Source organism: Macrobrachium rosenbergii, chromosome 48, assembly GCF_040412425.1.
Source record: "Macrobrachium rosenbergii isolate ZJJX-2024 chromosome 48, ASM4041242v1, whole genome shotgun sequence".
Taxonomy (NCBI): Eukaryota; Metazoa; Arthropoda; class Malacostraca; order Decapoda; family Palaemonidae; genus Macrobrachium; species Macrobrachium rosenbergii.
Genome location: NC_089788.1, coordinates 27,309,495 through 27,332,628, shown reverse-complemented (window position 1 = coordinate 27,332,628; position 23,134 = coordinate 27,309,495). Strand labels below are relative to the sequence as shown.

At 40.5% G+C, this 23,134-nt stretch overlaps 1 protein-coding gene across 5 annotated transcripts in view; it reads right to left on the bottom strand.

The window, feature by feature from the left end:
• Nucleotides 1-13,996: 13,996 nt before the first annotated feature.
• LOC136831316 (acid ceramidase-like) overlaps nt 13,997-23,134 on the bottom strand; it is a 182,331-nt gene continuing 173,193 nt past the window's right edge. For all 5 annotated transcript variants that reach the window (XM_067091513.1, XM_067091517.1, XM_067091515.1 and 2 more), the window contains one exon: nt 13,997-16,754. In XM_067091513.1, coding sequence (XP_066947614.1) covers nt 16,665-16,754 — 90 coding nt within the window. In that variant the 3' untranslated portion in view covers nt 13,997-16,664. The remainder of the gene's footprint in view (nt 16,755-23,134) is intronic.

Here is a 23,134-nt window from a genome sequence, read left to right as displayed (position 1 = left end):
CAGATTGTAAAAAGATTAAAGCAACACAGAGAAAATATTATCACAAAATGATGCATGAATTCGTAATGCACGGATGTAAAAAAATTTTTTTTTCAAAAATTCACCATAAATCGAAATATTGTGCTAGAGACTTTCCAATTGTTTCAAAATGAAGGAAATTGATTGAATATTACTAGACTGTAAGTTTTTAGCTTACAATTGCATTTTTTACCATTTCGATCGAGTTAAAGTTGACCGAAGGTTGATTTTTTCTATTTATCGTTATTTATATGAAAATATTTCAAAATGGTAAAAGCTAAAAGCATGATTTATTTTTTGTTATTCTACATGAAATTGCGCACATTTTGATGTATAACACTTTATGTAACGAATAATATAAAATGGCGAAAAAATTACGACAAGGTGACTCAAGAACTGCTAGGATTTTTAGTGGAGTTTTTTTCAAAAATTCACCATAAATCGAAATATTGTGTCAGAGACTTTCCGTTTGTTGCAAAATGAAGGTAAAGGATTGATTGTTACTAGAATGTAAGAATTTTGGCTTACGATTGCGTTTTTCGAGCATTTTGATCGAGTTAAAGTTGACCGAAGGTTGATTTTTTTCTATTTATCGTTATTTATATGAAAATATTTCAAAAATGGTAAAAGCTAAAAGCATGATTTATTTTTGTTGTATTCTACATGAAATTGCGCACATTTTGATGTATAACACTTTATGTAACAAATAATATAAAACGGCGAAAAAATTACGACAATGTGACTCAAGAAATGCCAGGATTTTCAGCGAAGCGAAGGAAAAAGTTTTTTTAAAAAATTCACCATACATCGAAATATTGTGCTGGGGCCTTTCCGTTTGTTGCAGAATAAAGGTAACTGATTGATTGTTACTAGAATGTAAGTATTTTGGCTTACGATTGCATTTTTCGAGCATTTCGGTCGAGTCAAAATTGACCGAATGTTAAAATTTTGTCAGTTATCGTGATTTAAATGAAAATATTTCAAAACTGTTAAAAGCTAAAAGAATGATTTATTTTTTGTTGTATTCTACATGAAATTGCGCACATTTTGATGTATAACACTTTGTAAAGTCACCAATTCGGCGCCAGGATAGTGTTTCGGCGGCGCCATTAATTAAGTCTCCGCTGAGCTTGTTTTCTTTGGTGACTACCCGTTTTCTTCAAGCTCAATTAGTCACGCCTAAAACGTGCCAGGTCACGCATTTTAATCATTTTTACTTTATGGTATTTATACGAATGTCACACACTGTGTATCACATGTTTCTTCATTCACAGGCATCAAGACTGTATCTATATTGTAGCTCTGTATATTTCGTGATTGTAATTTGTACTCGCTTTACTGCATATTATTGTTTATTGTTTCGACCTCAGGTCACAGTCAATTCCATTGTCTCTCACGGCCCGGCGTCAGTCGGCCGCAATATAAGCCGCCTGGATCTGTAATAAAGCAGCAGTAACCTTTACCTGCTCGTTTCTTTGACACCTTACAGTGGTGACCCCGAGTATCCCGGAGCCATTAGCGGACTCACACACGGCGACTCAGTCTTGGCTCCAGGATTCCTCCAAAAACGCCTTAGCGGCCTAAACACGCGCTGTAACCAGCGCTTGAGCGCATCTGACTCGTCGGGCGCACCCCCACCAGCCGCCACTAGCGGAACCACACGGCGCACGTAAAGTGCGTGACTGACGCGAAATTCCCACTCCAGTAAGGGGTCAAAGGAGCGAGCATGGACGCCGATATCCCCTCCTTCATGCAGTTAAACGCGACCCCGCTGGACTCCGAGGTTTACCTACCTCCCATCACAGCCGCGCTGGCCCCGCATCGAGGCCCTCCCGCAACTCCACACCAGCGCCTTCAACACACGACGGCCGGGCAACACAATCGCGGGCCGCCACCTAAAGCTGCCGCCGCCACGCAGGGGAACCCATCGAGGTGGCTGCGCAGGGTGGAGAGCCACTTCAGAATCGCGGACCTCACGGACGAAATCCTACAGGCCGACACAGTGCTCAACGCCCTTCCGGAGGACGGTACAACAAACTCATCTCGGGTACCCAAACACTCACCCTCACATACAGCACCACGAAAAAGTTCCTCCTCGGCTTGCTCCCTGCCCATCGCCGAGCGGGCCGCCTGCGCTATCGACCTTGCCAATAATCCACGCCACGACCTCAATCCAAGAGACGCTTTGGGGCATGGTCGTAGATCTCCTGTCAACACCAGTCTTGGGTGGCACAAACAAGCGGCAGGAGATAAGCTTCAGACGGGAAATTTTTCCTTCGCCAACTCCTCCCGGAAGTACGCAACCAGATCGCTCACCCCTACACCATGCCTGTCGAGGACCTCATAGAGGCGGCACAACACCTCACAGACTCCGTCAAGGCTTCTGCGGCAAAAAACCGCCACACAGCCGGTCAGCTCCGTCCAGCCTGAAGAGGACGTGAGCAGCCCGTCAACGCCATCGCCAACAGACGTCCACCAACCACAGTAGACGGTGGTCCCGGCTTCTGCCGCTATCACAAGTGGTTCGGAAAGGACGCCCGAAACTGCCTGCCGCCCTGCTCGTTCAACCGCTCAAAAACGGGGGTGGCGGCCAGCAGGACAGGCCGCCATGGCAGCCGAAGAACCCAGGGCCTCAAAAACAGTAGGTTTTACGTCCGCGACACCGTCTCCGCAGGATGATGCTGGTCGACACAGGAGCCTTTAAGTCAGTCTTCCCAGCATCCAGAGAGGACCGCAACCAGACACCAGACCCGGCCGCTTTCCTGACGGCCGCCAACGAAACCCCATCCTCTCCTACGGCACCAGGCTCCTGTCGATCTCCATCCTGGCCAGAGTTACTCCTGGGACTTCATCGTCGCGACGAGGGAACCCCACTCCTGGGGGCCGATTTTCTGGCGCACTTCGCCTGCTAGTCGGCGTGGGGCGCAAGCGCCTCCTGCGATACCGACTCCTGCCGGTCTCTCCCGTTAACGGCGGGACCCAGACCCACCATCAGCGCCGTCGCCCACCAGTACGCACACCTTCTGTCGGAGTTCCCTGAGGTGTTTAAGCCCGAGCCGCCAAGTCCCCGGGCCCCAGCCAAGCACGGCATATACCACCATATAGTGACTAAAGGGCCCCCGACACATGCGAAGTTCCGCAGGCTTCCCCTCAGCGCCTTCAGGAGGCGAAAAAGCATTCGCGGAGATGGAACGGATGGGCATCTGCAGGAAAGCTTCCAGTCCATGGGCCTCCCCCTCTACATGGTGCAGAAACCGGACGGCTCCTGGAGACCCTGCGGCGACTACAGACGGCTCAACATTGCAACGGAGCCCACCACTACCCTCTGCCCAATATGCAAGACCTCACGGCCTCCTTTCACGGGCCAAAATATTCACTAAATTGGACCTTCTTAAATCTTATTTTCAGGTACCTGTTGCGCCAGAGGACATACCAAAGACAGCCATCATCACGCCCTTCGGGTCCTATGTTCGCCTTCTCCACCTTCGGGCTGAGGAACGCCGGGGCCACCTTCCAGCGGCTCATGGACAGCATCCTGGGGGACCTAAAATTCTGCGTCTGCTACGTCGACGACATTCTCATATTTTCCAGGTCTCACAGCGAACACCAGAGGCACATCAAAGCAGTCCTCCAGCGCCTTCCAAGAAAACGGCCTTATTCGTCCGTTTTGACAAGTGTACCTTCGGCGCCCAGAAAGCAGAATTCCTGGGTCACGAGGTATCTCCGACAGGCGTCCGCCCTCTTACATCGAAAGTGGCAGCCGTAGCTGTTCCCGACACCCACCTCCATCAAGGCCGTCCAGGAGTTCCTTGGGATGGTAAACTTCTACAGGCGCTTCATCCCGGGATCGCGCACACCACGGCCCTGACGGAAGTCCTAAAAGTCAACCGAAGTCCCTGTCTTGGGGACCCAGCCAGCAGCAGGCCTTTTCCCTGACGAAGGCGCCTCACCAAGGCAACCGCCTTGGCACACCAGGATCCCAAGGCTCCTCCAGCTGACGACAGACGCCAGTAACGCTTGCCTAGCGGTGCTGTTCTGGGAGCAAATCATCAACGGCGCCCCAGCCCATCGCCTTCTTCAGCAAGAAGTTCAATCCCGCAGAGTCCCGCTTTACAGCACCTTCGACAGGGAACTCTGCGCGATGTACCGCTGCAGTTCGGCACTTCAAGTTCCTCCCGGAGGGGACGCCTTCACAATCTTCACAGACCACCAGCCACTGGTTCACGCTTTCACGAAGCAGGGGACGCATGGTCTTCCAGGCAGCAGCGCCACCTCTCAGCCATAGCCGAATTTACCTGTTCCGTCAGGTACCTCCCGGCAAGAAAAAATCCGAGCAGACGCCTCCAGAGTCGAGTTGAACGCAGTGCAGCTTGGTGTAGATTACCAGGACCTTGCCAGAGAACAGGCCGCTGACCCAGAAACCCCAGCATACCGCACCGCCATCACATCCCTCAAGTGGCGGGACGTGACCCGCCTCGGGAGGCCCCAGCCTGCTCTGTGACATCAGCACAGGCCAGCCCCGCCCTTTGGTTCCAGCCTCACGCCGCCAGGTATTCGACATCATCCACGGCCTCTCACACCCTCCGGCAGGACCACGCCAAACTGCTTTCAAAAAAAGTTCGTCTGGCACGGGTGCAAAAGGACGCCACAGCCTGGGCAAAACAGTGCCTGCAGTGCCAGACCAGTAAAGTGGGTCGTCACACGCAGTCGGGGTAGGCGAAGTTCCCACAGCCAGGGCGCCGCTCGGCCACATCCACATCGACGCGTCCGGGCCCCTTCCCCATCAGGCGGATCCAGATACCTCCTCACGGTGGTAGACCGTTCGGACGAGGTGGCCCGGCCACGCCCATGCAAGAAGCCACCGCCAGCGTCTTTTTATTGGAGGCCCTGCTCTCCAGTTGGGTTAGCTTGTATGTTTTGGACCACATCACAACCGACAGGGGCCCGCTTTCCTCTCCCGAGCTGTGGTCTGCCCTGGCTCAACTGCTGGGAACCACGCACCACACCACCACAGCGTACAACCCAGCGCCAACGGCCTGGTTGAAACGGTTCCACAGGTCCCAAAGTCATCCCTCATGGCCCGCTGCACCGCCGAGGACTGGAAACATCAGCTGCCGTGGGTCCTCCTCGGGTTGAGGACCGCCCCAGAGCCGACGGCACCCCATCCGCAGCTGAACAAACCTATGGGGAACCCTCGTGGTGCCGGAGAGCTCGTGACGGGTGATCGCCACTCCCCATCTCTGCAGAGGCCATGTGGCGGCAAGTTCGCTTTAGGCGCTCATACATCGACAGAGCAACCACCTTCGTGCCGCCACAGCTGTCATCCGCCACCCACGTCTTTCGTCAGAGTCGACGCCGTCCGTCCACCACTAACTAAGCCCTACAGGGGACCCTTCCGCGTGCTGGAGCGGAACAGCAAGCGTTCGGCTGGCACTTCCAGGCAAGAACGACTGGGTTTCCATAGATCGGCTAAAGCCCGCCTTCCTGTCGGAGAGTCCCGGCAGCGACGCAGCACCCTTCCGCCCAAACGCACTCCAGCACGCCCTCACCACCGCAGGCGCGCCGCCCAGGAAGGGACCGCCCAAACAGCAGCCTCACAGGCGGGAGGCCCCTCAGTTATCTTCAAGGAGCCGCGGCACCTTCAGCGTCCCACCAGGTACAGGGATTAATCAGACGCGTCCCTCGTCTTGGACACTTTATTTGTAAACCGTTGTCACCAATTCGGCGCCAGGATAGTGTTTCGGCGGCACCATTAATTAAGTCTCCGCTGAGCTTGTTTTCTTTGGTGACTACCCGTTTTCTTCAAGCTCAATTAGTCACGCCTAAAACGTGCCAGGTCACGATTTTAATCATTTTTACTTTATGGTATTTATACGAATGTCACACACTGTGTATCACATGTTTCTTCATTCACAGGCATCAAGACTGTATCTATATTGTAGCTCTGTATATTTCGTATTGTAATTTGTACTAAACCCACTGCATATTATTGTTTATTGTTTCGACCTCAGGTCACAGTCAATTCCATTGTCTCTCACGGCCGTCAGTCGGCCGCAAATATAAGCCGCCTGGATCTGTAATAAAGCAGCAGTAACCTTTACCTGCTCGTTTCTTTGACACCTTACAACTTTACAGTATGTAACGAATAATAATATAAAACGCGAAAAAAATTACGACAAGGTGACTCAAGAAATGCCAGGATTTTCAGCGAAGGAAAAGTTTTTTAAAAAATTTACGGATGCCCTCAGGACACCCATGATGCTTCCTAAATGTCGTAAAACGCACGGGATGTGGTCCTTGGTCCCCTTCGTCACACGTGGCCGCACAACACGGCGTTGAGAAGCTGGGTCATCTTGGGTGCTTGGTCCTCTCCAGCATCCCAGTCTAAAACTCGTACTCACACGCTCACTACCGACAGGTAGTATGCGCTTTCACGGTCCTGACGACGTTGGGACATCTCTGCAAACGTCCTTTTGCCTCACAAATTTGCAAACACTCACCAAAGTTCTGCAAAACACGGATGCGTCAAAAAATTGCTCTCGGACGATTGCGGTGCTGATGCTTTCTGGCGGGAAGGAGGAAATTAATGGCATGCGCGTCTTGGTGACGCTTATAAACAAAACAACAGCTTGATCTGAACTCCCAGCATCCCTCAAACAACGCCCTGATTTAAAACCTTTTATAAACTAGGCCTATAATTATTTTTCCGCGAATACTTAAAAAAAGCATTTTTAGTCGACGTATGGTACGTCCACTTGACACCCAACAGACAACTTTAGTCGACGTATGGTACGTCCAGTAGGCGTTTAAGGGTTAACATGGGTACCATTTATTTTCCTGAATTTTTCCCATATTTTTTGTATGGGAGTATTATTAGAGAGATCTGATACGTATTTCCTCCATGAAATGATTCTTCCTTGAATTACTTCTTTTTTAAATTTTGCAGATATTTTGTTGTATAGAGGTTTTAATGTATCAATTTCTAGTAATGCTGGATGGGGTTTTGACTTTGGTATTGCTTCATCAGCAGCATATTTAATGAAATCAACGAGAAATTTATTAGTTTCATTATGGTCTTTTAAATATTCAAATGGTGGGATATTCTAGTCTGCATTTCATATCGCTCCCAGTCTGCTTTACAAATGTTCTAGTGAGGGACATGTTTTGCAGGATTATTTTGTAATAAGGAAATTAATATTGGGAAATGATCACTGGTGTGCAAGTCGTCAACTGTATTCCAATCTAATCAATCAACTATACTTGTTGTACATAAGAGTTAAGCCTACTGAGGAAAATGTTCCATGTGCTTTTGAAAAATATGTACTAATTTCGTCATCATTTATACAGCACGTTGTTTAAATCCATGAACTCTTCTATTTTACTCCCTGTTCTATTTGAGTTTGTACAATTACAGTCCCACATTGGGTTGTGAGCATTAAAATCACCTACTATTAATGTAGGTTCCTTGCTATTGTTAAGTAAATCTTTGAGTTTATCAATGTCGTAATTTTCATTAGGTTGGTTGTATAAATTATAAAATATGTAATAATCGTTTTTTATTTGTATTTTAATACTTGATATTTGCAAGGCAGTAAAATTTACAGGTACTCTGTCATAACATACTTTATGTACATATACAGCAGTACCTAAATTTCCTTCTTCTTCTCTAGATGTAGATACTAAGGTATATACCTACTGTTGATATTGTCTTGTTGACATGTTGTAAACATACTATCATTGGTTCATATTCCCTTAGTAAACGTTGCATCTCTCCCAAATGTAATCTGGTCTGTAGACCATTTACGTTCCATTGTATTGTATAACATTAGTGTGTTCAAGTGTTATTTTCTTTTTGTGGATCAACTTGCATTTTTTCTAAAATCCTATTTACAATATTTATTTGTTTTTCTTTATAAGGAATTATGTGCCTAATGCACATACAGCCCTTTTCGTGAGTGTCTACACTAGTAGTTTCTTTATTTCTGTATCTTATGAAATTTTGTATAGTGTTTGATAAACTGTCCTTTGTTATGCTTTTGTTTTTGCTGCAAAGTTCAGTGAAACATTCACTACATCCACATGTGTTTTCATGTGTCGTTTCTTCATTTACTCTTGCTGCACCTATTACTGGTGATGGAGTAATCTCTTCTCCCACCACATAATCATTCTTGTCAGTGGTTTGTTCCTCTACTATTGCTTTGATGTTCTGGGTATCTGTTTCCTTTGGTTTTATTATTACTTTAGAAGACAAAGGTATATTCTTATCATTTTTGGTTTATGTTCTTTCTTTGGGTCTCCTGACTTTATTTTGATGGATGTATCTCTAATAATAGTTGGATTTTTGTTGGTCTTGGGTGGAGTTCTCTTTAAAGGCCTCTTTTTTTTCTTTAGTTTCTAATTTTCCATAACTATTTTCTAATATTTCTGTGGTGCTTGTACAGTATTATCTTCTAGCGTTTCCATTTCTCTTAATATCTCAAATGAATTTGAACAAATATTTGTATACTTTTCTTGGTTCTTTGCTATATTAGTTTCTTCTTGCAAAGTGATTATTTTTCTTTGAGACTGATCTATCAGGGTTTTGTTACTCTCTATTTCCATTTTTCTTTCACTGTTTGATCTAGTTACTGCAGAAAACATTCGTTTCCTAGCGGGATCATGTATTCCTCTAACTTTTAATTCTAATGTGGCCTCTTCTATAGGCATTCCTGTCCTTTCCTGAAGTAATTTTAATTCTGTATTGTACGAGGGTAAGTCAAAAGTTCCAGGAAAAATTCAGTATACAGGCGGTCCCCGGTTTACACGGGGTTCCGTTCTTTTTAGCGTCAGAACCCGAAAATCGTCGTAAGCGGAACATCGTCGAAAATCGTCAAAAATCATAAGAAAACCTTACTTTTAATGCTCTGGGTGCATTGAAAACGATGTAAACTGCATTATTATTGAGTTTTACATCAAAAAAACCTTCAAATTATGATTATTCTGCCATTTTGGGGCCATATTTCTTCCGTCGGATCGTCGCACGACGCATCGTAACCCCGAACATGCGTCGTAAGCCAGAAATAATTTCTGATGAATATATTTGAAAAGCGTCGTAACCTCGAACGTCAGCCGGAACCGTCGTAAACCGGGGACTGCCTGTACTTTTATTTAAGGAAATTCAAACATCATTTTTCTACATATCTACCATCTAACTCTATACACTTTTCAATGCGCTGTTTCTACCTCTGCAACCCTTCTTTGTAGAAATTTGGGGCCTTTCTATTAAACCATGTTGAAACTGCATGTTTAGCAGCATCCAAAGATTCAAACCGACTCCTCTTAAGTGTTCCTTGAGTTTTGGGAACAGGAAAAAAATCTGAAGGAGCAAGATCAGGACTATAAGGAGGATGTGGAAGAGTTTCCCACCTAAATTTCCAAGGACTTCTCTGCAACCCTTGATGAATGTGCTGGAGCGTTATCATGATGGAACAAAATTCTGCGGTGCAACTTTCCTCGACGTTTTTAGCCAATGCAGTCTTCAGTTTTTGCAAAACACCTTTGTAGTAGTTCCCGGTGATTGTTTTTTGTCCTTCAAGGAAATCAATTAAATCACTCCTTCGGAGTCCCAAAACACTGTTGCCATAACCTTCTGGGCAGATCTCGCCACTTTGAACGTCACTGGTGCAGCTGAACCTCTTGGTAACCATTGCTTTGATTGAATTTTACTTTTTGGGTCATATTGATGGATCCAAGTTTCATCTCCAGTAACAATCCGGTCAAAAAACTCTGATTCATTTGATTCAATCTTCGTTAAAACTGCAAGAGAAAGTTCAGCTCTTTGATGCAGTTGGTCTTATACAGTTACACGCTTTTGGGACCCAACGTGCTGAAAGTTTACTCAAACCAAGATTTTCATTTAAAATTGAAAATGCAGAACCATGGAGATCCCAGTTTCATTAGCTATCATATCGATAGTAATCCGAAATCTTCATCCACTAGATTCTGCACCAAAGCCACAATTCTTTCATTTTCTGCAGTCGATGGTCTTCCCTCTCTTGGGTTGTCTTTGAGGTCCTCCCGACCATCCTTAAATCGCTTTATCCAATCATAAACAACTGATTTAGATGGAGAAGAATCTCCATACACTTGTTGCAAAGCTTCAATAATTTTTCCTGGTTTCCAATCAAGCTTGGTCAGGAACTTGATGTTAGCTCTCATCTCAAAATTTTTATTTTCCATGGGTTCAAGAAGAACCTAAAAAGAGTTCAGAGGTCTGGTTAAACAAAATCATTTATAACTAACTAACTGAAGCAGATGTTAACACCACGGTAGCAAGAGGATGACTGAGGTAACAAGTCTATATGATCACTACATCACAGATAATTGTTTACCAAGTTGGGTTGTTTCATTCCTGTGTAAATACATCATTCAACAATTTTTCCTGGAACTTTTTGACTTACCCTCGTATATATAATACATACACTCCTTCGATCTTGTATGGTGATTTTGTCCACAGTTAATGCATTTCGGTTCACCACGCCTCCACTGTGCAGCAGGTTTGTCTGATCCGCAATATACACATATAGATTTATTACAGCAATTTTTCTTTTTATATCCATACATACTACAGTTTTGGCACTGTAGTGGTTTTGGAACATACGGTCTCAGTTCTCTGCTCTAGCCCGTTGTTTTAATTTTCAAGGGTAATTCATGGCCTTCGAATTTTATCTTTGCTATTCTCAGTGTTTTTCCATTACTGTCTAGGTGGTTTAACATGGGTACCATTTATTTTCCTGAATTTTTCCCATATTTTTTGCATGGGAGTATTATTTGAGAGATCTGGTACATATTTTTTCCATGAAATGATTCTTCCTTGAATTACTTCTCTCTTAAATTTTGCAGATATTTTGTTATATAGAGGTTTTAATGTATCAATTTCTAATAATAGTATAGTAATTTTTTGTTGATTTTCTTCTACTATCGGTAATGTTTTATTTATTTTACTGAAATTTCTATTCAAATTTTGTAATTGTCTTCCAATTTGGTGTTTTATTTTTATCAATTCTGTAGTTTTTCAGACCACCATGGAACTTTTGTGTTTTGTTGAATGAGATTTTGATTTTGGTATTGCTTTATCAGCAGCATTTGTAATGAAATCAACAAGAAATTTATTAGTTTAATTATGGTCTTTTAAATATTCAAATGGTGGGATATTCCTAGCGTGGAATTCATATTGCTCCCAATCTGCTTTAAAAATATTATATTGAGGGACATACTTGGTGGGATTATTTTGTAATACTGTAATGAAATTAGTACTGTATTGGGAAATGATCACTTGTATGCAAGTTGTCAACTGTACAGTAATACCCCGGACTCGCGCAATTTGAGCTGTGCAAATTCACAGACATGCAAACTTTTCATTGGAACCCAACTAATTGTCATACACGAGTTTTTCACAGACACGCAAACATTTGTGAATGATGAGAAACCCTACAAAAGTGTTTGTTTAATTTTTTATGTAATTTATAAGTTTTCAAGCTTTTATATGTAAATTAAGTAACATTAAATAATAAAAGTAATAATTTCTCTCTCTCTCTCTTTCACTGAGATGAGAGAATTTCTATGGTGCATGTATATGTTTATTTGTTTTGTATGATAAATAAATTTTTCACCTAATAATAAGTATAATTTTCAAATATTAATAAGATTAATAACATTAAATAATAATAATAATAATAATAATAATAATAATATAACTGTAATTACAATTTCATATACAATACATATTTTAAACAAACAGATATCTTTCCCACATCTTTTGTAGTTGAAGAAGCTCAAGCAAAGCTGTCAGACATGTCGATTTAACATGACAAGAAGGGGGAGTGTTACTGATTAGCAGGTCAAGGGTTTCTTAGTAATTCTCTCTCTCTCTCAATCTGTGTCCATAATAATTCATAAAAATTTCACTCCCTTAAGTAAGGACAACTGTTATCTCTCTCCCTCATTCGTAGTTAGCGCAACCTACATATTACTGTTTCTCTGTAACTCTTTAACTGTACAGTAGACAATTTTAAATTGATCTAATTTTACCTGTACCATCTAAAACTGTAAGTGGGCTGTTCTAAAACATAGAGACATAGAGCATTTCAGAACAAAGAGAAAGAGAAAGAATAAAGAAGTTTTTAAAACCAGGTTGAGAAGACTTCTAAAAATAGATCGGTAGAATGGGGGGAGAGAGAGAAATAGCATACTAATCTTCACACTCTCCTATATTTTTACGTCAACCATTTATTTCTTTTTTTAAGGGTAATGTATTAAGCTACCTCTTAAACGAAATTACAGTAACTTTAAGTTAATTTAAAAGTTAAGTTTAATACTGAATTTCCATCTTTTGATATCTAATGTAAGAATAACTTCTCTCTCCCTCTCTCTTGTTCTCTGTCTCCATAATAACTGATAAATAATTTCACTCTCTTAAGTAAGGACAACCCTTATCTCTCTCTCTCTCTCATGTGTTATTCTCTCTGTCTCCATAATTATTGATAAATAATTTCACTCTCTTGAGTAAGGACAACCCTTCTCTCTCTCTCTCTCTCTCATAGTTTGTACTCACACATTTTTACAACTTATTATTTCTCTGTACATCTTTACCTGTACAGTAGATAATTTAAATTTATCTAATTTTACCTGTACCGTCTACGAAGTGTAAATGCGCTAGTGTGGCAAATACGTTCTAAAACATAGACATAATAACTAAGAGTTGTATTAGTCAAAATAAAAAACACTGTTTGTTCATGAAAAAGCATTTCAGAACACAGAGAAAGAGACATAGAATAAACAAGTTATTAAAAAGAAGTTGAGAAGACTTCTAAAAATAGATCAGTTGGAAGGGGAGAGAGACAGAAATTCTCTTCCAACTCTATTTTTATGTCAACCATTTATTTCTTTTTTTAAGGGTAATAATGTATTAAGCTAATTTTTAAATGAAATTACAGTAACTTTAATTTCATTTAAAAGTTAGCTTAAAAATTTGCAAGCATGATTAGGGTCATATTTAGTGTTTAAACTTTAGAAATAAGTATTTATTTGGATTTTTGGAGACTGTGCCAAACTTACGCAAAAATTCGTCTTGCACTAGGGGTTCTGGAGCCTAACCTCGCATAAGTTCGGGGTATGACTGTACATCACACTTGAATGTATTAGCTCTTTATATTTCTGACCTCCCATTACACTGCCCCAAATGATTAGTTTTTACCCCTTTCCATCCCAAAGATGTCTCTTCCAGTGCTGTTCTTAATTATTTAGATTCTGATGAAAAGTAAAAAAATTTACTTACATCTGTGTATATCATGCTGTGTGTGGGATAAAGTTTGCTGTGAGGACATACTAGGCGGTGCTAACAAAAAGCTACCCAGCTTTCAAGCCTGTTCTCTCTCAACCTATGCACTAAGGGACAATTCTGCCTGTTTTTGCCTTTAATTTTACTGTACAATAAATTCCAAAATTACATGTTACTTCAGCTAACAAGAAAGCAAATTTTATACTCCGGCAAAATACTGTAATTTAGCATATTGGCTTACTGGATCCTTTTCTTTACCACTTTTACTGCATTTGCAAAGCTGTTCTGAAGTTTTCTTGCGAAGGTAAACAACCTGGCTTCAAAGGGCAACCACAAACCTTTATCATCACTCAATGAGTGCATAACTAAGTAAATGTGAGGCTTAAGAGGCAAAGACAGAACCAGAAAAAGGCAAAAACCTAAAAGTTTAAAATGTGGTGAGAAACTGCAGCAAGTCAAGACAAGTTGGATAACAAACTAGGAAAACACAAAAGGACATTGATAAGCAAAATCAGGAAAATAACCCACCTGTGCCAAAAGGACCATGAAAAGAACCTGTAAAGCTTACATAGTGATGCTTAAGGCACAAAATAAGTAGTATCCCTCTAGGAGAAAGCGAACTTCCAGAGGATTTAAATTTAGGTTGATTAAAAACATTAATTTCAAGCCTACTTTTATTATTTTGTAAAAATATCCAACCATATCTTTATGAATGCATAGCACTGCATAAGGTGAGGCTCCCACAAGTATGAGAGTTCATGAGAAAAATATATGGTAGCTACCAGTTGTCTTTATAAAGAAGAATCTGAGATGTTAAATAATGCACTTTTTCAGTAATCTGTATTGATTAACTTTGATGTATGTATGTATGTCATAAACATTTAAAGAATTTGGAAGTATAAAATAGTCACATTAAGGGGTGACTAGCTACTTTGGTGTAAAAAAAAAAACTTGCAAATTAAGGGTTGTTTTTATGTATAATTGTCCTAAGTTATGATACCATAATGTTACATAGTATTTACTATTTTTTTTAGCAGCCTTAATATTTGATCAATGTCAATGAATTTTTTGTGAATAGTTCGAAGTATCTAAACGCTTCATCATAAAAAATTTTCCCTAATCATCATTCGAAATGCTATATAGTGTAGCCACGTTACTATTAAGCCCAAATGACGTAAAATATTCAGTTACAGTGCATTTATATTCATTTTCTTTTTATATTTGGAAATATCTGAATGTGACCAATCCACTGCTTGAGCAATATCAACAGACTTGATATTGCCAGTTTCAATAAAATAGAGCACCTACTGGATTTTCTGTGAATATTTGGTTGTGTGAAAGTAACTTTTGATGTGCTTGCCTGTGAAGTTTAAAGGGATTTGACAGGGCTGGATATGGAACAAATCATGGAGCAATATACTTTCTCTTCTGGAGAGCAACTTAAGTCTCATTGACTGAGTAGCTGCCTGTATTCCTAAAAGTGTCACTCCAACAACCAGAGCTGCCAAAACAACTGATTCCGTGCTTTGATCACTTATTTTTACCGGGTAAAATGAGCATTATGGTTGAGTACATAGGGACAGTTTTTGCTATACAACAGGCTGGCTGTACCTTACACCCTCGGTGCCCCCCGGGGTCCAAACATTTCACAAACTGATCTACGGTGTTTTCCGTGTGTCGTAATAGATTCTTGAATGCTTTAGAAAGAATTTTAGATGCTTTTTTTAAATTTAAATTTTTTTTTACCCAAAAGTAGCTAGTCACTCCTTAATTCAAAAAGAATGAATAAACCAGCACTAATTTCTTATTAGATAAGAATAAATATAATTAAACTATAGTAAAAAGTAGGTTGTACACTATAACAATCATTTCTAAAAACCTTATTTCTCTTACAACCTTTTAATAATAAAGCATAGAGGTAATAGTTCAAAAATATAAAAAATCAGAATTACAGTATACTGTACTGTAAAGTATCTAATTAACCCTTGGAGATTCTGATGATAATTATAGTTGTCATCCATTTTTCAAACTGAGATTCTGATGATGACTTTAGTCATCTTCTCATTGAAATGTTTTTCATAAATTTACCATATTCTGTAATACAGCATCATAATGGAATCTGAATATGATGCATATGGATGATTGTTGCTGTCATGGATACTGGTATATACAGTCAAGTCCCTGGATTCGCGGGCTAGCAATTCACAGACTCAGCGGTTAGCGGGTTTCTCTATGGAACATATATACCCATTATTCGTGGAAAATTCGCCTATTCGCAGTATTTTTCACTGAGAAATATTCATTATTCACTGTATTTTCATATCATTTTCATGACTAAATGCACTTTTTGTGATAAAACTATTAAAATACTCAGGTATAAACAATTTTAGAGTTTTTTTTTGTTTGAACTATCAAAATAGGCAGTTTTATGCATTTTTAGAGGGGTTTAAGTATTCGCGGATTTGAGCTATCCGTGGGAGGGGCCTATGCATCCCCGCGAATCCGGGGGGGTCCACTGTATTCTGATTTATGGTTTATTTTTTAAAGTGACACAGACCGTTATTTTTCTTGGCAAACTTACACCACTCAAGTATATTCTAATTTCACTGAATAAGCTTTGTGGTATATGTGACTCAAATAGTAATGAATTTCATATCATTGTAAAGCCAATATGTCACACTTTTACAATGTTTAAACAGAAATTGGATATCTCTTTTCTCTGATTTATCATAAATTTGTCTTTAATAAAGTAACAAATATTTTTTAATTATGGCTAACTTTTACTCATGATATTGATGCTTTTTAGATTTCTGGCATTTTTAATTATATTCTGATTATCGTCAACTCTGCTTTAAAATGAAACCAAATTCATTAATGAGCTATGAAATATAATTTTACACAGCAATTAAGAAAATTATTGCTAAGCATTTTTGCTAAGTCAGTGAAGGGTGAGTGTTCTGGTGCAGAAGATTTTGACCCACCCCCAAATTCCCAACAGGTTAACATCACCATCTTTTGATGATATATAAAGAGCACCTTACAAATAGCATTACATTTCCAATGTAATGAAAAACTTATATTCTAACTTCTGTATAATGAAATCACAATGCAATCACAAATACCAATCTCCCTATCTTGAAAGGAACTCACACTACACCACATTTGAATCACAGATATGTGCTAATGTTAAGAGGATGTGGTGCAAGTGTAAAATCCATGAATTAGGGACAATGGAAAAATATAAATTGTAAATACATACAATGAGCACTATATTGTGTCCTCACATATGATGAACCATGTGAAGTGCTATAGAAACCATAACAGCTATTTACCAAGGCCAACAAGGATCAGGGCAATATCGTAGCCAACTACTGAACTCTCCACTTTTGGCTGACATCAGAGTGGTGTAGATGGTTTCCTGAAATCAAAGATATATTTAATTAATAAACAATTATACAGTATTCACCCAGAGATATAAAGTAATTTATAGTTTTCCTGGGTATAAAAACTGTATCCTTTCATTTATGGAGTTGTCCTCCCACACATGCATTTGGACAACCGTGTGCTGAATGAGAAAACTAAATTAAAACACGGTATGCCTACGGTATGGAGCCATCCTCTCGCCAACCTACACTTGCCACCATTGCCTCCAGCATGTTTGAGGGTATACTACCACTCCGGAGAGTAGTATGAAGCAGGGTGAAAGAGATGGGTTTCCTTCTGTATACCTATGAAAAATACAAATTACAGAATTTTTTAAATTTGTAATTTCTTCCTTCGAGGATACAAATGCTTCACCTTTCATATACAGAGATCACTCCTTAGGTGGGAGGTAGTGCTCCCTCCAGTGCCTCTATTGTGGGTGGAGTACTTAAACCAATCTACTAGGTCTAGACCCTGGGCACAAATGACTGCGCATTCTGATCCTCAACCCCTGCCCCTTCCTCCATTGTCCTCTGGCGATCAGGAGACCCTGCTGGCATCTCTAGTGTGATTATCCCCATTCCTCCTATTTGCCGTGTCTGGTAAGCGCAAGCATTTGTCTTGTAGGGTATTTCTTTGCAGGTCATATGACCAATAGGTTTACTGTACTGCTGCCTTCTATTTCCTCTCCTTTCCCTTATACTGACAAGAGGGGAGGCTTGACATCACTTATACTAATATTAGTACAGTTCCTTTTAGTGTCACTCCCCTTGCTTCATTCCAGTCTGTCCTGTACTTTGGCATGCAGGTCTGACCTTCATTGCCACTCAGCCCATAACTCTACTTGCTGAGGCACCACTTCTGGTTCCAGCACAAACAGATCCAGGGACTTGTGGAGGTACAGAGAAGGTCATCTACCTTCTTCAGACTGCTGTCTTTACTACTTGGAAGGCTGAACAGCTTTTGGCAAAATGATCAAGGGAAACTGACCTTACTGGGGCAGGGGGGGGGGCAACCCTCAGGTTGGGTTCGTAGGCACTAATTCAATTATTTCCAATTTCAGCATTATTTATTTAACATGCCAACAAAGGTTCTTGTTGCAATGGCCATCATTATTTCCTTCTGTAAATCTGCTAACTCTCAGCTTTCTTTAAATATGCAGCATTCACATTCCACATACATTCGGGAGAACCCTCATCATTTCTACCAGAAATCAGAAAGGTTCACTATCAAAAGATGGTAACACTGAATCCAAAAATAACAAAGCAAAATTAAAAATCATTAAATAACAATAATGAAAAATATATTTAAAAAACTAAAATTTCTCATAAAAACACATTTTTTAACACTACAGTCCCAGAGGCAGGGGAAGAAGAACACTCCTGAACCTCAGTCCTTGGACTGACTGGCTCTAGTTTTGGCCATGAACTTTGGCGCAAAGGAAAAAGAGAGAGTGATCACCTTTCTGAGTGGGAGACTTAGCTCAACAGGTCTTGTATTTCTCCTAGTCTTTTAGCTGATGCTAAGGCCAAGAGGAAGACTTTTCATGTTAGGTGTCAGGCTGACATTTTCTGCAGTGGGCCATTAAAGGTGCCCTGCTGGCTCTCCAGCAACTTTGTCTGTCCCACTTGGATGGCCCCATTTCCCTTGTTGGGCAAGACTACTCAATACTTCTTATAACTATAGGTAACTCCCACTACTCTGAGAGGTTAATGCCCCTTGACCTGGGGAGACAGCCACCCTATCACCCTTAATCGATAGGATGACAAGCTCCCTCTTCCATCTCTGGTACACAGGACATCTGCTACTCATTGAAGCTAGGTCTACAAAGGAGAGTGGCCCCTTTGACGACACCAATCACAGACAGCAGCTCACTTTCCCTGATACAGGTTTGCAGAGGATGGGCAGAGGGCACCTGCCATTTCCTGCATTTGCAACTTCTGTAATGGAACCAATACAGTAAAACCCTGTGTATTTGGGTTCTCATGATTTGCAGACTCACCTATTCGAGGATTTCTCTATGGTACATATATACACATTATTCGCAGAAAATTCGCCCATTCACAGTATTTTTCACTGAGAAATTTCATATAATTTTCATGACTAAATGCACTTTTTGTGATTAAACTATTAAAATACTCAGGTACCGAGGTAGTGCTCGAGTTATGATCATTCGATTTTGCGATGGGGTATGCAATTAATACCAATATGACAATATTAATAAAATATTTTTACATTTCGCACAAGTGCAGGCAGAAGCATACAATCAGGCAGCGAGAGAGACCAAATTACAATAGACCAACTTCTTTTCCTCCATCTCTTTATCCCATCTTCTAGTTAAAAAAGTAAATGAGAATGATAAAAATATTGTTGGTTATATCATGAAAAAATTGGATCCGTTTTTTCTCGACAATCCTTCACAACGTTCAGGATAAATTAAGTATACTTTAGTTTAACCAGACCACTGAGCTGATTAACAGCTCTCCTAGGGCTGGCCTAAAGGATTAGACTTATTTTACATGGCTAAGAGCCAACTGGTTACCTAGCAACAGGACCTACAGCTTATTGTGGAATCTGAACCACATTATACCTAGAAATGAATGTCTATCACCAGAAATAAATTCCTCTAATTCTTCTTCATTGGCTGGCAGGAGACTCGAACGCGGGACCATTACAGTGCTACCAAGAACTATACTGACTCGTCCAACGAAGAACTACGTTCAGGATAAGCCAGGGGGAGTGGTAAGCAGGCGGATGAGTTCGTGGTTCACTTTTTTTCTGTAAATATGTTTGGTTATTATTTGTGTCTGGCGAATTGCCTGTGCTGTCTGCGTCGGGAATGTCAGAGAGGCTCTTCTTTATATAATTCAAGTACGTTCTTTAGTCAAGTGACCTATGTAGAAATTTTGAGAGGGAACCGAGGTGACGACGAGACATGCAGAGGGGCAGAGTGAGTCTTTCTCGAGGGCATACCATTGAGGTAAGATAAGCACTCTCCATGTCGTCACCTCCCCAGCCAAATTGTTCATTTTAAAGTCAAGAGCCGGTTCCTTTAGTATGCTAAATTAATCCCTTCACATTTCTGCCATCCGGGGCTTGATATAGTTAATGTTCATTTAAAGTGTAGCCTGAATGTTCGGAAATAAGTTTTGTGGAAAACTGTAGCTTTTAGAGGCATGTTTTTCAGAGTCTTAAGGGTTTTTGTATAACTTTCAGCATTGTGTCTTGTACCCAACCACGTGGTCCTTGTGTGTTAATGTATGTTAAATTTAATATCTGTAGTCTATTTTTTTTTTATATAAAATTGTAAAACCCTGCCTGATTTTGATGGACCTTCACTTCTATGTTTGCTGGTAGTGCCCTTCAGGCCTGACCATCCCAGTCCCATACCATCAGGGACTTAGAAGCTTCCCAGTCATGGGGGAAAATTTGCGACACGTTACGTTATACTCTTTGTAAATGCATACAGCCATAAACACCCGAATAAGAAAATGTTGTTTTGCTTATAACAGCCGTTTTGCTTGTATTTCAACCATCGTACGGTAGCAAACAATTACCATAGTTATGTTACAAATGACGTTAAGTAGAATATCGTGCATCGGCAACATGGATGAAACTCGACCGTAATTAAAATCGGAGAGAAAGTATTTTAATCAAAACAACTGGGTGAAAGACCACCCTACTGCTGTTTTTACGCCAATAAACGACAAATTGTAAAGCTCGTATCATGATAAAATCAAGTGAAAATAGCGAACGGTATCTTGATTTTTTTTACACAAAACAAACATGCTCTCAAACGGCTAATGTCATCTATTAACAAAAAAAAAAAAAAACTAAATGAATTTCACAATGAGACGTATTTAAGTTATATTTCGACTTAAAAACACTTCGTACAATGAAAAATAACCTTGCCCCATAAAAACAAAGTATCTAGAGATTCATTTACGCTAACTAGAAGCAAGAAAAGCACTCTGAACTGAGTTACATACGGTGAAATAAAACTTGCTGCGCAATCAATTTCCAAACCAAAATATTGATCGCTATGATCGCAATTTATAATACAAAAGCAATATAAGAATATATACAATATTATTGGATACAGTGAAGTAAAGCATAACATTTTAAAAGATCCATGGAAAAGATGCATATTCATTACGTTGATGTTTTGTATAATACGATATCAATATGTGAATACTGTATAGAGTAGAGTATAATGTAGGCTAGGCTACCATATATGTAAACGATATATCATAGTGTAAGCTAAGTTAATTCTTATTTTTTATTCAATTTCTCTTTGCATTGAATTATCATAAGTCACTTTGCATGAACCTCCAGAATTAGCTGATATTAATAATTACTATACTGTGCATGTATAGACTATACTTTATAGTGTAGGCTAGGTTACCATAAATGTATACATGGCACTGAATACTCCAGTGTAGGCTAGGCTATATTACAGATAAGTTTTTTCTAAACAAACGATGGGTTTTTGGAACCTAACCCCATCGTAAGCAGGATAATACCTGTATAAGCATTTTTTGAGTTTTTTTTTTTTTGTTTGAACTATCAAAATAGGCAGTTCTGTGTATTTGGATCATTTTGTCTATGCATCTTTTTTTTTTTATTTTGATTATGCACAGCCTAAATACACAAGCATCTTGCTTATTTTCTTTTAAATTGGTGTTGGCTTACATTACTGATTCCAAATAAACCACATTAATTGAAATGAAGCATAGACTTAAGCAGCCAGTTCCAATATTAGGGTATTAATTCATCATAATCCTGCATGTCAAATGTTAATATCATTGGGAGATTAGGCCTACATAAGGGATTTTGACAAAGGAAAAATCTATTTCTGAGGGAGGCCCTGTGTCACCCGGTGAAATTCCTTTCTTGCACGAATTTCTAGGTATAAATATTATAGAGGGATGAATAGATTTGTTTGTATTTAGCATTTCCCAACGTTTTGTGAGAGAGAGAGAGAGAGAGAGAGAGAGAGAGAGAGAGAGAGAGAGAGAGAGAGAGAGAGAGAGAGAGAGAGAGAGAGAGAGAGAGAGAGAGAGAGTGTGTAATTGTCGTTAGTGTGTGCTTCGGTTGTTGGTAGAGGGATGAGGTCGTTAGTTTGTTTACGGCGCTGTCTGTCTGTGGAATATGTGAAGGATTTTTCGGTTTTGGAGTGAGTCTTGAGCTGAGTTCTGTGCAAGGCGGACATTGATGGTGGATTATTGTATGTTTCATGAGTCGTGTGTTTTCCGTTGGATGTCATTGTTGTCTGTGCATGTGTCTCTTCCTTTTTGCTCGTTTTTTTGGGTTGAAAGTCTGTTTTCGGTTTTGTTTGTGTAATTTTGTCTACTGTGTTGGCGACCGTGGACAAGTTCATCCATCTCCCAGCAACCGAGGATCAGAGTGAGTATTGTATGTGGTTATATGTTCTGTGTATCTGTGTTGTGTATTGTTTTTTGTGTTTTTAAATCCCGCCACATAATATTTGGCGCCCAACGTGGGGCAGCTGGTATTGCAGCTGCAATTGAGATTGGTGGCTGGTAGTGTGACTGAAGAGAAGGATGGAAGAGGAACTGGTGAGGTTGAGAGAGAATACGTGGTTGAGGGGTGAGAATGAGAGATTGAGGAGTCAGTTGGAGGAGATGGGGGGAATGCTAAGAAGTGCAAAAGAAGAAATGAAAGAGTCAGAAGAGAGAATGGAAGAGAGGGTGGATAAAAAGTTGGAGGGAATGATGAAAAGTGTGGAAGAAATGATGAAAGGTAGGTTCAAGGGTGGTTTTGGAGAAGGGGCTGTTGGAGGCAGGTCCTCTGGAACGTGTGAAGGGGCAAGAGAGAAAGAAAAGGAGGAAGAAGTGAATGGAAGCGTGAGTGATGAAAGTGATGTGGAAGTAGGAAGTAAGAAACGAGAGAATGAAAGGCAGGGTAAGGAAAAGGGGAATGAAAAGCAAGGGAAGGAACAGAGGGAAAGTAAGGATAAGTCAGGGGAAGAAAAAGGGAAGAAGGGAAAGGGAAAGGAAACTGGTAAGAAGGGTAAGGAAGTGGGAAAGGCAGGAAAGAAGGGAGAGGGTGAAGGCAGTAGTGATAGTGAGGTGGATGGAGGTGAGTGGATAAAAGTGGATAAAAAGAGGGGAAAGAAGAGTGTAATGAGTAAGATGAATGTAAGTGCGGAAGTGGACTCTTTGTATTCGGAAGAGGGTATGAAAGGACAGAGTGAAAGTAGCGAAAGTGAGAGGGAAAGTGAGAAAGAAGTGAAAAGGCTATGTATGTGAGGAGGTACCCCAGTGTGAAAGGTATAATGAGTATGGAAGTAGGGATGTGCATGATTTCTTTAGGGAGTATGAAAGGTTTTGTCAGGATAAGTATGGGGAAAGT